Source organism: Erythrolamprus reginae, chromosome 2, assembly GCF_031021105.1.
Source record: "Erythrolamprus reginae isolate rEryReg1 chromosome 2, rEryReg1.hap1, whole genome shotgun sequence".
NCBI lineage: Eukaryota > Metazoa > Chordata > Lepidosauria > Squamata > Dipsadidae > Erythrolamprus > Erythrolamprus reginae.
In genome coordinates, this window is record NC_091951.1 from 136,243,913 (window position 1) to 136,258,761 (window position 14,849).

The 14,849-nt window shown below is 38.0% G+C and overlaps 1 protein-coding gene across 1 annotated transcript; it reads right to left on the reverse strand.

Moving 5' to 3' along the window:
• Window positions 1–2,421: 2,421 nt before the first annotated feature.
• LOC139160987 (RING finger protein 11-like) lies at window positions 2,422–14,650 on the reverse strand. Its single transcript, XM_070739518.1, has 3 exons — window positions 14,442–14,650; window positions 6,323–6,492; window positions 2,422–4,130 (listed from the first exon to the last, which is right to left on the reverse strand). Exons 1-3 carry the CDS (start codon window positions 14,565–14,567, stop codon window positions 3,959–3,961), a joined length of 468 nt encoding a protein of 155 aa, XP_070595619.1. The 5' UTR covers window positions 14,568–14,650; the 3' UTR covers window positions 2,422–3,958.
• Window positions 14,651–14,849: the final 199 nt, after the last annotated feature.

Consider the following 14,849-nt stretch of genomic DNA (forward strand, 5'->3'; position numbering starts at 1 on the left):
ATACACTCGATCAGGCTTGCGACTTGCTTTTGACCTCCACAGCCTAGATAAGAGTACTAATCATCCTTAATACAGTAATATTTTTAAATAATAGAATTTTGTTGTGGATTTTTGTTGGTACAGTATATGTTATCCATATACTGTATATTTCTTCTAGATGGCATTATTTAAATATGCAAAGCCATTGAAACTGTTTACTGGATACCATAGGATCCAGATTTCCCATTGCTTATGTGGTAATAACTCTTTAAATACAAGTGATACTGATCATTAATTATCAGAAAGTTGAAAACTAAATGAAGAGTTGTTCTGAACTTAAAATTATTAGAATTGTTTTCCATAAATATGCATTGTAAAGTTAGAGAAAATGGACTGATTTTCTTATTGTAATAGTGCAGCTAAGAAGTTTATTTTAAACTCTCATGGTTTGCACATGCATAGACACTACTAGGTTTATGCATTGTGTTAAGCCCAAATGAGACAACTCATGTTAAAGCCTACCATATTGCATAAACATAGCTATAATTACATAATGGAAAAAAGGCACTCGTGTATAAATTAGTGAAATGTTGTATTTTGGTTTCAGTTATAAAGACAAAAACAAGATGCATTTGCCCTTTTCTGAGTTTCTATTTACCATTTTAAAAAAGCATTAATGGAATAGATAAAAACCATAGTAAGTGGAGCATGAAAATAGTTCCTTTCACATTACACAAGCTATTGCTCATATTTTCCAGAAGTTCTTTGACTATTGCATGTACTTTGTATTTTGAAATATATTTTTTACTATATGATGGTCACTGCTATTCATAAATAACTTCATTTCCACTGCCCAAGCTATTTTCACATCAAAGTTACAATTTTGGGTTATATTACTAGGCTTAATCAGTCATATTAGCCACATGGAATTGGTCATCTGTTCTGTGGATTTTATTTTTATTTTTTTATGAGTTAAATAGAGCAATAACCTTACCAAGTGATTCTTTGAGATAGAAAAAAGTTGTAATTGGTACCACTTCTTAAGTGTTAGTCCCTTTTAGTAGACCCCCCCCCATGTTCCTGTAAAGGGGGGGAAACTTTCTTCTATAAAGAAAAAACCCTTCTCTCCTCCCCCCCCCCATTTTATATTTTCCAAACTAATGAGGATAGGGGCTTTAAATATCCTTACATGCAACATTGGAGATAGCAATCTCATGTCTTGCAAGGAGCTATGCCACTTTTTAAGTTATTTATACATTGCCTGCTTCAATGTTCTGTTAAGAGAATTCATAGATGAAGTGGAATGTTTGGCAGAATATTGTATCCTCTTGGACGAGTCTCCAACCATGGCAACTTTAAGATTTGTGGACTTCCAACTCCAATAATTCTTAAAGTTACCAAGATTGGAGACCCCTGCTCTAGATGTAGATCATGCTTGGTCTGAAAGATATATGCTATTTTATTTTCCTCAGTATTATGATTTACTAAATACAGATTTTGAAGGTCTGTGAGAAGCAATCCTAATATTTCCCATATGTCTAAATAGCAATGAGATGCTAATACGCAACAGAGCATGCTGGCTAGAATATACTAGTAACTTAAATAGTGAGTTCCATCTTTACTTCTGCCACTTTTTTTGTGGTGAACTTCAAAATGAAGATACAAGCAATACCAAGGGAGGAGATAACATGGGACAAGAACTTTCAAGGAAATGGGTCACCAACCCTTAGTCAGCAGATCGCTACAAATTTGTGGCTTATTGTCAATTGGACTATGGAAGCAGCAAGCAAGTGCGTGCAAAACCATTGCCCCACCCACCGCTGGTTCACGGAACTGGAAAGGTTGGGGACCTTCACTGTTTGCTTGGGCAGATGTCATGGCTGTGTGAATGAGAAAACAGAATAAAAGGGAAGGATAAGATATTGACAAGAAGCTCCTTAGTACCGTCAGCCAAAGGAATTAATAATTTTTACATTAAAGTGATTTCTAGACTTGCTCTTATTTGTTTCTTAAATTTTTTGTATTGTTTTCTCATGGCCAAATCATTGTTTGACACATTGAGCTGCTTCTTCCCTGTCAGTTTTGGAATTGCAAGTAAAAGATTTGTAGTATGGCTTAGAAAACAGGTGTGATTTCATTCCCAAACCCAATGCGACTTTCTTGTTGCCAAATTGCAATTTCCAAGATTTCTTACAATACCGTAGGTCTGTATTCATCGTGAGTTCCATTCATAGGGCTGTACAATTGCAAGATCAGATCCTATTACTGTATAGAATCATGCTTGATTGCAACAATGGAAATTAAATTCTGAATTAAAGGTAAAAGAGAAAACAATCAATTATAAATTAATTCGGAGTATCTCATTCTCTGGTTCTACTCACTTTCACGAATAGAAAAGTTTTCTACAGTCACATTGGCCAATGTACGTACTTTAGAAGGCACTGCTGACAATCTATTTATTTTCCATTTCAACGCAATGTACATCCTTTTTAAAAAATCTTTCAAGTACTGATCTTTGTTATGGACAATACATAATCAGAAAAGCACTTTCACATTTCTGTACTTGCAAGGCAATAAACAATATGATTTAGGAAAGCCTTTTCACATGTTGGCTTTGCTGCATCATTGTAACAGCCTGCTTTAACAGGTTCTTATGGGACAAAATCTTTTAGTAAGATAAATAGTAGATTGCCTACAAATAAACATTTCTTCACTTTTCAGAATAAATGGATGCTTTAACTCACAACCAGCATCTAAAAGGATCTTACCAAACCGAATCGTAAACTTTCCATAAAAATATTTCTCACTTTAAACAAGCTATATATATATATATCTAAATGTCAACACTCTTCATATAGTAGAAAGGCAGAAATTTCACATTATGACAAATAATCTGCACTTAGCTGATCCCTGCTTCTTCCAGTGAACTTCACCCAAATGAAGATTGAGTGAAACAAACTATTGCTTTCAAAATCTGTTACATCCATGTGACTTTCTCCTAGTCTGGTGAATAGATATTAGGTGAAGAATCTGCTTACCCTATAGAGCAGTGTTTCCCAACCTTGGCAACTTGAAGATATTTGGACTTCAACTCCCAGTATTCCCCAGCCAGAATTTGCTGGCTGGGGAATTCTGGGAGTTGAAGTCCAAATGTCTTCAAGTTGCCAAGGTTGGGAATCACTGCTATAGAAGTTTGAGAAGAGGCACCATACACTTCTTCGAAATAGATAAAATCTTATTTGATGAAGGAAAAAGAGCAAGGAAATGGTACCCCTTTTCCTTAACTAAAACAAAAATATTTCAAAAGATGCACTTCCAAAAGCAACAAGAACAGGTTTAGTCTCTTCCCTAATATTACAGCTTCTAAGGCTTGTTTTTTGCATTGTGTATTTGTGCTGATATATGAATTTTCAATAGTGGTCCAAACATAACATGCCTGGAGTTTTTTCTACATTAAATTCTTTTCCCCCCATGAATTGATAATAGCTGGTATAATAGCCTTAGAACTTCTCATGAATTGACCAGAATTTCTCTCAATTTGTAAAATCTTAAGAGATCTTCAGGATCAGCTTTAAACAGCTTTCTCTTTCATTAACAAGCTACAATTCCACTAGGTTTCCCACAACTGTACTCAGTAACTTAACAGGGACTTACAAAGGTAGTTATTTGAGGGTAGATAATTGGGTCAAAGAAGAATCTTGATATACTTCAAAACTAAATTGTGGGTTGAGTGGAAGGAAAGGTTTAGTTGTGCCATTTTCTGTTTCCTTCCCACCACCACCCCTTCCCCGTACACTGAATGCATCACTCAAATATGGCACAAATCCTTTAGTACAGCCAGGATGGCTGCATGTGTCCGTAGGGGCTGGGACCAGTTTCTTTGGTGTACCCCAGAATTGTGCAAATAATGTCCCACATCCCAGGCCTCCAATATATCCACAGCCTGGAAGCATGAATGAGAGCAAGGCTCAAAGCCACCTCAGTTAGTCTCATAGGAGGAGAGCAGAGCAGCATCAACTGGCTCCATGCAAGAAGGACATGTGAACGATCGCATCAGCCAATCATCAATGCAGTTTACATGGTAGATGTGTAGACAAGGCAGGAATCGTATGGGATCTCCATATACAAAATCCAGCATACAGATTACACACCTGGAGAAGTAAAAAGAGAAACTGAATGATAATACAAAGGTTGCAAGATCGTTACCAAGCCAACTTGTTTCTATTTCCTGCCCAATTTCCGGCTTGGTAAATTTCAATTCAACTGCAAAAGACTAGTTGCTATATTGTTTTGCTATACACTCAACTTTTAAAAGTATAATATCAGCCTCCTCCACTGAACTTAATTTATTATATTTGAAAGTTTTCCCATGTTTTTCCCAAGCGCAAACTTGCAAGAATTGCTTTCTTCCCTGTTCTAAACTCAAAAAAAAAATTGCACACAAAGAATGAAGATTTCTAACATGTTTTTAGGGTTCCTGATCTCTAGTTTATTCTGTTAGTCAGGAGATCAGAATATCCCTGTTTTAAATCATTCCCATCCCTTTCTCAATATCAATATCACAAAGTATATTGTGTCAAAATAATCACGATCACAAATATCCTATTTGAAACAGCGATTAACACTTGATGCAGGTATCGCCCAACAGGTTGTGCTATGATGCCAGAATGGACTGATTTTTTGCTGGCTATAAATGCCAAAGCAATGTATTCTAGCTTACTGGATGATGGACTATTTAACTTGACTCTCCAGAATTCCTACTTTATAGGAAGCCAATTGGTTATTGATCTATATTATTAAAGTAAGTTTGAGTTATATTTTTAGTATCCTTCCCTGCACACAGCTACTTTATTGTCTGAATTTGGTTGTTTACTTGCAAATATTTCACTATCCAACTACTGGTAGATAACATCATCAGTGCTAGCGAGTGTAGGGTTTTCCTTATTTATATGCAATAACTTGTTCTGCTAGTGTTGCTGGGGGATATGGTTTTCTCCTTGGTAGTTCTTCAATTTGGATATTATTTTGTGCTTGTTTGTCTGGCATTATTCTCTGCTTATATAGGTACTGGTTGCTGGAGAGGATGTTTTCTAGTCTTTTTGTTTCCTTATCTTTTTAATGCATCTTTTGATTGCTATGTAAAAGTGGTTTATCTCTATATGTCTACTAATGGCTGATTTGTCTGAATATCAAGCTTCCAGGAATTCCTTAGTGTTTTTGATCTAGGATGCTCTATTTCTCAATTGAAGCTATGGTTGAGTTTGGTAATATGTTGTGAGATTAAGGCACTTTCATTGTGTCTTCTGACTGCTAGTTGGTGTTCAGGGATGTGCTCTGTTAGGGATGTGCTCTTTTCCTGTCTGTTCTACCTACCATTTAACCCTTCCCAATATTGGCAGGGCAAGCTGTGGTAAATGTATTTTCTTCTGTTGAAATTTTGTGATGGTTAGTTTGTTAGGAATGGAAAGATCTGGGCAAAAAAAATGGGGTAGGTTTTTTTTGTGCCTGGAAATTTGGAACTGACTTTAGGCATGAAACATGAACCCAGTCTTACAACAACTTGAATTAACAGCCACCTTTGTATGAATTTCAATAGTTCTGGGATTTGTTCTATTAATACAACCCTTTTCTGCCACTGGTTTAATGCATACCAAATAAGTTGACAAATTTAGTCATAAATTTCTTGAAACAAAATTGTAGCCAATCTGTGACTAGGTAATCAACTTCACATGCTCGTAGTGTTAATAGAAAATATGGAAGTAAAACTGAAGTTGTAGTCATGTGATGTCTTGCTTAACGACTGGGGTGATTTGTTTAATGACCAAATAAAAATAATGTTAAGTCCATCATAGTCACATGATGGAGTTGCCGCTCCTAATTGTAGATACGAAGCAGAACTACTTGTAATTATTTTATTTAAAAGTTTAGCATAAGAACCTATAATAAAGCCCTGCTGTATTGATGACTTTGGGAATAGATTTGAGAGTACAATTTCTGCAAAGATGCACATTTCATCATATCCTATGTTGTCTAGCTCTAGCAGAATCCCTATATCATGTGCAGTTTTTCTTTAGGGCAACAGTAATCTTTTTTTTTCTTTTTTTTTAAACTAAGCAAGTAAAGGTGTAAGCTTCCTGAAGTCACTTCTGGTGAGATGATCAGCTATACAAATATTATAAATAAATAAAACAAAGCATATTCCTGTTGCATTTTGGAGGGCCATTTCTGCATACCGCCAATAATTTCTAAAATATATTTTTGTAGTTATTAGCAATTAATCGCTATACCAGTACTTTCAATATTGGTTCTGACTTTACAAAATACATTTTGCACGGAAACATACTCTTTGCTTTTCTTTTCTGATGGCTCTGTGCCGGGATCAAATATTCCTTTAGGAAGGTGCTGAATTAGTCCAATCCTTTGAGCTATCCGGATTTGCTCTTCTTCTGTTAGTTGTGTGGCAAGACGTGCTTGGCTAGGCGTTGGGTGATACACCGGAATTGGAGTGTGATCCTAAAAAGTCAGACAACACTTTGACTGAACATTTACTAGTCTAACAAATAGCTTGTTGCACGTTCATAATTTCACATCATAAAACAAGCAACAATTCCCTTTTCTCTCAGACTGATAGAGAATTTAAAATACTCACCCTTTTAACATGCCACCATTGTAACAAATGAAAATAATCCAGAGAAATCCTACACCGACACATATAACTATTTATTATTTTGACACACAGTGGGTTGATCTGGAAGATAATATTGTGGTGTGGCAGATGGACTAAAATAAGTTTTCTAATGAATGTCTGAAGCTTTCTACAGGATCACATGTCAGAAAAGCCCCTTTTTTTCTATACATACATCTGTTATGAACCATGCAGGCCATTAATTCACCACTAATGAGTGGATTCTCCTACTTGTTTTCTAACTAATCGCACATTTAGAGCAAACAGTTTGATTTGAAATATGTTAGCATACAAAGATAATTTATTTTATTTATTTATTTATTTTATTTATTCAATTTTTATGCCGCCCTTCTCCTTAGACTCAGGGCGGCTTACAACATGTTAGCAATAGCACTTTTTTAACAGATTTCTCAATTTCTTTCACGTATTAATAAGTGCATTTCTCCTGAATCATTTTATTTAAAATTAAAGACGCAAATTAGGTAACAAATATGTAGAAAAGTTTCTATGTTGTACACATAAATGCTAACAAGCACTGCTCCATTCAGAATTTCAGGAGGACACAAGAATTACAATGCTGTTTGAGGTCAACGTTCAGCTTAATTTTGTAGTTTTCCCAATGATCATTAACTAAAATTTACACACTAAGAATATCAGAAACAATATACGAGGGTCACTCTGAAAGCAATGCACCACATTTTTTTTCTCAGCCTACAGTAATGGTACAAATGTGAAACTTCAGATATACATTATTTGAATTGTCAGAAGTGCATGTGTAAATTTTGTGTTTCTTCAGACATAGCGTAGCTGCAGCAGTGTTTCAAAATGTTGTCTGTAAGTGATGTACGTTACAAGCAGCGTGTCATCATTGAATTTCTCACTGCAGAGAAATTCACAAACTTTTATGTACAGTTTATAGAGACTCTTCAGTCGACAGAAGTATGGTTAGTCGCAGAAGAAATTTTGAGGATGACGAAGAGGTGATTCACACAGTGCAGAAATGGCTTTGTGACCAGAAGTGGTACTGAGGGCATGCACGCCCTTGTGTCTTGCTGGAGGAAGACCATAGAATGGAACGGAGATTACCGTACATGGAAAAATAGGGAGTGTAGAAGAAACATCATTCTTTCTTGTGTGTAAGTTTCATTGTGCTCAATAAATAATTGTTGAAGAAAAAAAATGTGGTACATTACTTTCTGAGTGACCCCCATACACTAGCAATCAACATCTGGTACAGACCCTTTTCCAATTTGATGCCTACTTGACATATTGGAACACAGCTTCCAGAAATATTATCCAGCATGACATGAAAAATAATGGGAGACACAACCTAATAATTATGGAAGGTAACCAACTGAAACAATTGACATACACAACCCCTGTATTTGACCGCTTGGGATTATAAAATGCTTCTTTTTAAAAAATAATAATGCTGCACAATTATGCAGTAATGAATTCCATAGAGCTGGCTTGGTTTTTGTCTTTTTAAACATCAGTCTTTATTCATCTCTTCCTATTCATTTCAGGTGAACGTTTACTTATACGTACAGTGTCTTTTCAAACATTCACCATGAACAATATAAAGGCAATTATTGCTTTATTCCATTCCCTGCTATTTACTGCACAAATTGTTCATGCCTAGTTTAAAGTAGATGGTTAGTTTCTGGCATTGGATGTTATATGACCATAGCCCATAATTAAATGCATGGTTCAGTGTACTGTATGAATCCAGGCAAACAGACAGACTCAGATAACCATGAATTCACGTATCCTGAAACTCAATGGTTCTCATGCTGTGCTCCACAGACCCCTGGGGGAGCCACAATGTCCTCACAGAGGAGGTCCACAAAATGTTCACCTCCTTGAAAAAAATGTTGATTTAAATCTTGAGTTACATCTTGGTGGTCTATGGCCACAAAAGGTATTTAACGTGGCATCTGTGGTGAAGAAAAGTTGAAGAACCATTGCTATAACCAATTTCTGTAAGGCCTGTAGTAACATATAAAACTATTATCTATTTCTCAGTCTTCGCTGTCTCTTCTTCCTCTATAGAACAGCAACTTCACTTTGGGAAAAAAGTAGCCTGCATGCCTGACAAGTTGTGAGAAATAAAAATATAATTCCTCTCAAATCTCTTGTGCTCTCAGATACATATAATAGAAATCAGAGGCAGCTGAGACAACTATTCAAAGAAAAACACCAAACTATGCATACTAAGTAATTTATCTCTGGAAAGAGATAGTGGCACGTGAAATCAAAAGGATTTGCTTCAGATCTTTATTTGCTTTAGCTAATGATTGATAGCATTTTTGTAGCATGAGTTAAATTCCAGTTTTCCTCTATCCAATTTCACTTGCAATTCAAACTTGATAGAGATCCTCATCAAAGCTCTTGGGTAAATTAAAGAGCCTTAAAGACCTGGCTCTGCCGGCAGTCCTGGGGCTGCTGACCAATGGCACATCTTCAAATCCTGCCCCCAAAAGATATGTATGATTGTTAGGGGGTCTTAACTGTTTTAAATTGCCCTTTACAATGTTTTTCTCTTGTTGGAAATCACCCAGAGTCCTTGATTTGGGTGGCATAGATAGATAGATAGATAGATAGATAGATAGATAGATAGATAGATAGATAGATAGATAGATAGACAGACAGACAGACAGACAGACAGACAGACAGACAGACAGACAGACAGACAGACAGACAGACAGACAGACAGACAGACAGACTAACAGTGAGGATAATTAATCAGTGGAACAGCTTGTTTTCAGAAATTGTAGGGGCTTCAACACCGGAGATTCTTAAGAAAAAACTAGACTGAAAAGCCTGGCAGAAATGGTGGGATCTCCTGCTTGAGCAGTGGTTTGGACTAGAAAACCCCCCAGGGTCCCTATTCTGACATTGAAAAAAACAGAAATAAAAAAGTAGGTCCATCAAGGGCCTGGTAGTTTTAAACTTATCCTAAATTATCATTTCTTAAGGGGATAGGAAATGATACGGTATTCAGTGCAGTAAAAACCAAAAGGGATTATGAAAAAATCCAGAAGATTCTTTTTAAACTGAGTGGATGGGGAGCAAAATGACCAATGTGCTGTATTTTTTGGACTATAAGACACACCGATGTATAAGACACACCAAGATTTCAAAGAGGTAACTAAGGAAAAAAAGTTTTGTCCTCCCCTGCCCACAGGCGTATTCTGAAAGCCTCCCAAACCCTCTGTGTTCCCCTGTTATTTGCAAAAATTGGTGGTTTACACCTGTTTTTGCAAAAAATGAGGCATGTAGAGGGTTTGGGATGCCTGCAGGGTGCTCCTGGGGCATGGGAGAAGGCAAAGACGCCCCATTTTTTGCCTTCACCTAGCCCTCAGGAGCACTCTGCAGGCCTCCCAAATCCTCTGCACACCCCATTTTTGCAAAAAAGTGCCCATTTTTTGCGGGAGCGGGGCTTTGAGAGGCCAAAAATGGCTGCATTTGGTGTATAAGGCGCACCAACATTTCCACCTTCTTTCTATACTCAGAAAAATACAGTATTTCAAAATTTATATAAGTGTAAATTAATGAAGATTAGGGCAAAAATATCTAGCTTTACATATGAGGGTCACCTAGAAAATAATGCATCATATTTTTTTCTCAGCCTACAGTAATGGTACAAATGCAAAACTTTAGATATACATTATTTGAATTGTCAGGAGTGCATGTGTAAATTTTGTGTTTCTTCAGACAGATAGCGTAACTGCAGCAGTGTTTCAAAATAGAGTCTGTGAGTGATATACATTACAAGCAGCATATCATCACTGAATTTCTCACTGTGGAGAAAGAAACTGTTGGGAACATTCACAAACATTTGTGTACAGTTTATGGAGAATCTAGTCGACAGAAGTACGATTAGTCGCTGGGCATAGAGGGTGAGGCCATTAGAAGACATTTCGGCAGAACTCCAGGTTTTGCAGCGTTCAGGGCGGCCAGCCATAGCTGTCACACCTGACAAGATGCAGCTTGCTATTGTGCTCATTTGTGAGGACTGACGCATAACAACTCGGCAGTTGGCGTTGAAGCTGTCAATCAGCAAAGGAAGTGTGGAAGAGGTGATTCGCACAGTGCAGAAATGGCTTCCTGAACAAGGAGTGGTACCACCAGGGCATACACACCCATGTGTCTTGCTGGAGGAAGGCTATAGGATGGGACGTAGATTATGTGGAAAAATAGGGAGTGTAGAAGAAACATAATTCTTTCTTGTGTGTAAGTTTCAGCGTGTTCAATAATTGTTGAAGAAAAAAAATGTGGTACATTACTTTCTGGGCAGGTTTCGTAACGTACATCACTAACAGACGCCATTTTGAAACACTGCTGCAGCTACGCTATCTGTCTGAAGAAACGCAAAATTTACACATCCACTCGACAATTCAAATAATATATATCTAAAGTTTCGCCTTCGTACCATTTCTGTAGGCTGAGAAAAAAAATGTGCATTACTTTCTGGGCGATCCTCGTATATGCTGATGAGGGTTGTGTTATCTGTAATTGATCAAAAAGAAGTACTGTAGATAATTGTTGACTAGTGTTGATTCAGGATTTGAATCTATGAAGAAGGTAGGGATCATTATGAAATGAACTGAAAATAAAACTGCCAACATTGTAATACCTTTATACAAATCTACTTCTGGTACCTCATGAACAGATCTTCTCTGATATTTTGAGGTGTGGACATAATAAAACTTAAAAGATATATACCCAGTAGAGGTAGTGTTCTACCTACAACTACAATAGAGACCAGGCACAATTCATTTATGTAGTAAGTTGAGGCATCCTCATAACCTAGATTTGATTTTACAATATTTTGTGTGGTGGCTGTTAAGTGAACATAGTGGCAGTATGTGCAAACCCATTCTTCCAAATGAGTGTGTTTTTCAATCAGAAATCTGCAAAAGCTGTGAGAAGCCAGGAATAATAATTGCAAATCAGACATATGACCATGGGATGCTGCAAGTGATTGTAATGGCAAGCCAACTGCCAAGCACCTGAAATGCGGTCATGTGACCATGGGATTCTGGTGGGATGGCACATTTTACAATAGGCAGAACTGCTTCATGGACTACAAGGCCCATCATAATTTCAAATGGCTGTTAAACAACCTGTTATAAGTTCAGTACTACCTGTAGTCAGAAACCTAAGTTTACTGGGTGACATTGGAAGAGTCATTCTCAACTCAACAATCAACTCACAGGATTATGTGGTTGTATAGAATAATAGATTGTATGCTGCCTATATGAAAAGCAATGTAGCAATGAAATTAATTTTTAAAAACGAGGATAGCCTCTGACATCTTCCTTGGGGGGGTGGGGAAGGCTAGAACTTTAGGGAATAGAAAAAGAAGCAACTGAAGACATGACTGAAGCAAATGAAAGCACAAGTGGTAAACAGAAAAACTGATAGAGATTTTTCTGTTTTTCAAGGTAGCACGGTTAGGAATCATTCAATGCTGTTGACGTGAAAGAGATTTAGACAAAAAAAAATCCCAAATATTTCATACAATATATAATTTTAGAAGGTGACACAACGACTAATTGGGTACTTTTTAAGGGGGATTGGCTAAATTCATGGAGGACGGTTTTTATGAAAACTCAACATTACATCTAAGTCAGGGGCATTATGTCTGCAAATACCACATATAAGGGAATAATGGTAAGAGAAAGCGGTATCTTAATTTGAATGAAATGCAGGACTAAAATGAACTTTGACCTAATCTAGCAGAGTTATTATATTCTCATTCTTTTTCATACCCTGGACGCCTACATTTCTATATATAATTTTAAGTGAAAAGCTGTCCCTCCATAGATGAAAACAATTAAATATGTTTACTCAACAAGACAGAATTAATGTAACTGCTCCTTTACTTCCCTACTTCGTCCCAAGCAGTTTTTATTGTGTTTTGTACTTCCAGACTATCCCTTTTAGCCCATAACCAGCTAGTATGTTGAGTATGTTATGCTGACTATAAGTTATTTCAGTGCAGACCATGTGATATGTTAACCTAGGTTGCTAGCAATGTAGGTTAATGCAGTTGCAGTCAAGCCTGATTTTTTGATAAGTGTATGTGCATTTAATTTTTGGTTTTCTCCTACAGAATGTTCCTAAAGGCACATTTGTTGTCTTTCTTCTTATCTCATTCATGGTGTTACAGGAAATCCTTTAAGGTGCTTTTTTAAAAGGCAACAAAATGGACTTTGTTTTTCGTTGAAGACACTTAGCTTCTCTCCAAAGCTCAAAAGAACTGAAGCAGCTTCTTGAATGAGAAGGGAAATATCTTCAAGGAAAAACGAAGTCCAGTTGTTGCCTTTTGAAAAAGCAACTTTGGATTTTCTGTTTTATACTACCTTTTTTCCTACTACATACAATATATTAAAAAATAAAAGTCAGAATGTTTGCACAATTTCTTTGCTTCTTAGTACTAGGTCTTTGTCTGGAAGCCCCCACTCCAAAAATCAATTGCATTCTCTAATAAATTACACCAACAGCCTTCCATTTCCCATGTCTAGTAATATACTAATGTTTTTCCATAGCTGAATGACAGTTCGTAGTTCTTTAACAGTGGTTCTCAATCTGGGAGTCGGGACCCCTTTGGGGATCAAATGACCGTTTCACAAGTGTCACCTAAGACCATGCGAAAATACAAATTTCCTATCATGTTAGCAACTACAGCTTCTATTCTGGCGCCTTGGAGCATATTTTTACAATCCAATAAATTAGGCGTTTACAGCCAATCAGCTTAAAGCTCTGTTGAGAGAATTGGCGCTAGACTTATGGTTGGGGTCACCACAATCTAATCAATCAGGCATTTACAGTGGGGGTGTCCCGCTGATCTTCCTGCCAATCATCTTAAAGCTCTGTTGGGAGAATTGGCGCTAGACTTTTGGTTGGGGTCACCATAACATGAGGAACTGTATTAAAAAATTGTGTCATTAGAAAGGTTAGAAACTCTATTAAAGGATCGTGTCATTAGAAAGGTTGAGACTGAACTGAACTGAACCATGACTTAGCTTAATTTCACTAATTTAGTCTCACAGGATTTCTTTTTCTGATTCAGAAGAGTAATTACAGTAGTCCAAATGTAGACTATGCCTACACTCACAGCAGCCCAAGTGGTCTTCTCTTCAGCCAACGGGAGTTTCCAGACTGATGGTTAATAGCACAAAAACAACATTGTGCAGCTGCTATTTCATTTTTTTTTCTCCTTAAAAGGTCTTCGGTAATAAGGAGGAAAAACAGGAAGTGATGAGAAAACACAGGAAGGTTACAACAAGCAAAATATGATTTTCTGGGAGTCCAAATTTTCACAAACGAGTTAGAACAACAACTGCAGTAATAAAAAGCCTCCTCTAAACCCACCCACCTCCCAAGTTCAAAAACATGGTCAATAACTGTGCAACTGAGCCGGTGGCCACTAAACGAATTCATCCTTATAGGAATCTGCGGAAGTATGTGTTGGGGGGTGTCGACACTGCAGCAGCATCTGCCCTGATCTCCTAGGGTTCACGTGTGCACCCAATCAAGTTCTCCATCATGGCTCCGGCCACCCCCACTCCCCAGTCCCTCTCGCGTTACTTGACCCCGAGTCGCGACATTCCCCCAATGCCACCCGAATTCCTCCCTCTTGTCTGCACGCTAGCCCCTTGCGGGCTACTCAGACCTGACCCCAACTGGCGAAAGCCTGGGAGTATCATCATCATCATCCTCATCACCCCCAGGGCTTCGGGGCTCCCTTTCCCACCGCACGCTGTACCTGGTAGAGGGGCGGCGGGGCAGGGAGGGGAAGTGGGTCTCCAGGCCCAAGACTCGCCCCATCACCGGTAGAATCGTTGAGTAGCGACAGGTCATCAGCTGCCTGCGAGGACAGGCAGCCCCCCATGCCCGCCCGCTCCGGGCCGCTGCCGGGACCGGCCCGGCCAACCTCCGTCTACCAGCTCTAGAGGGAGGGGGGAGTGGTGGCTGGGAAAGGGGGCCTCGCCTAGCATGACGGGAATTGTAGTTCTCAGCTCCGGGAGCCTTGCGCTTGCGCAATAAAGAATTCGTTCTCTTGAAGGATGGGTTTGGTAGACGGGTTTGGTAAAGCATTGTTTTGTATCTGGCTTTCAGCCTTCTTTCCTTTCAAGCTGATGCTGAATAAGAGACACTAGATGCCACCACCACC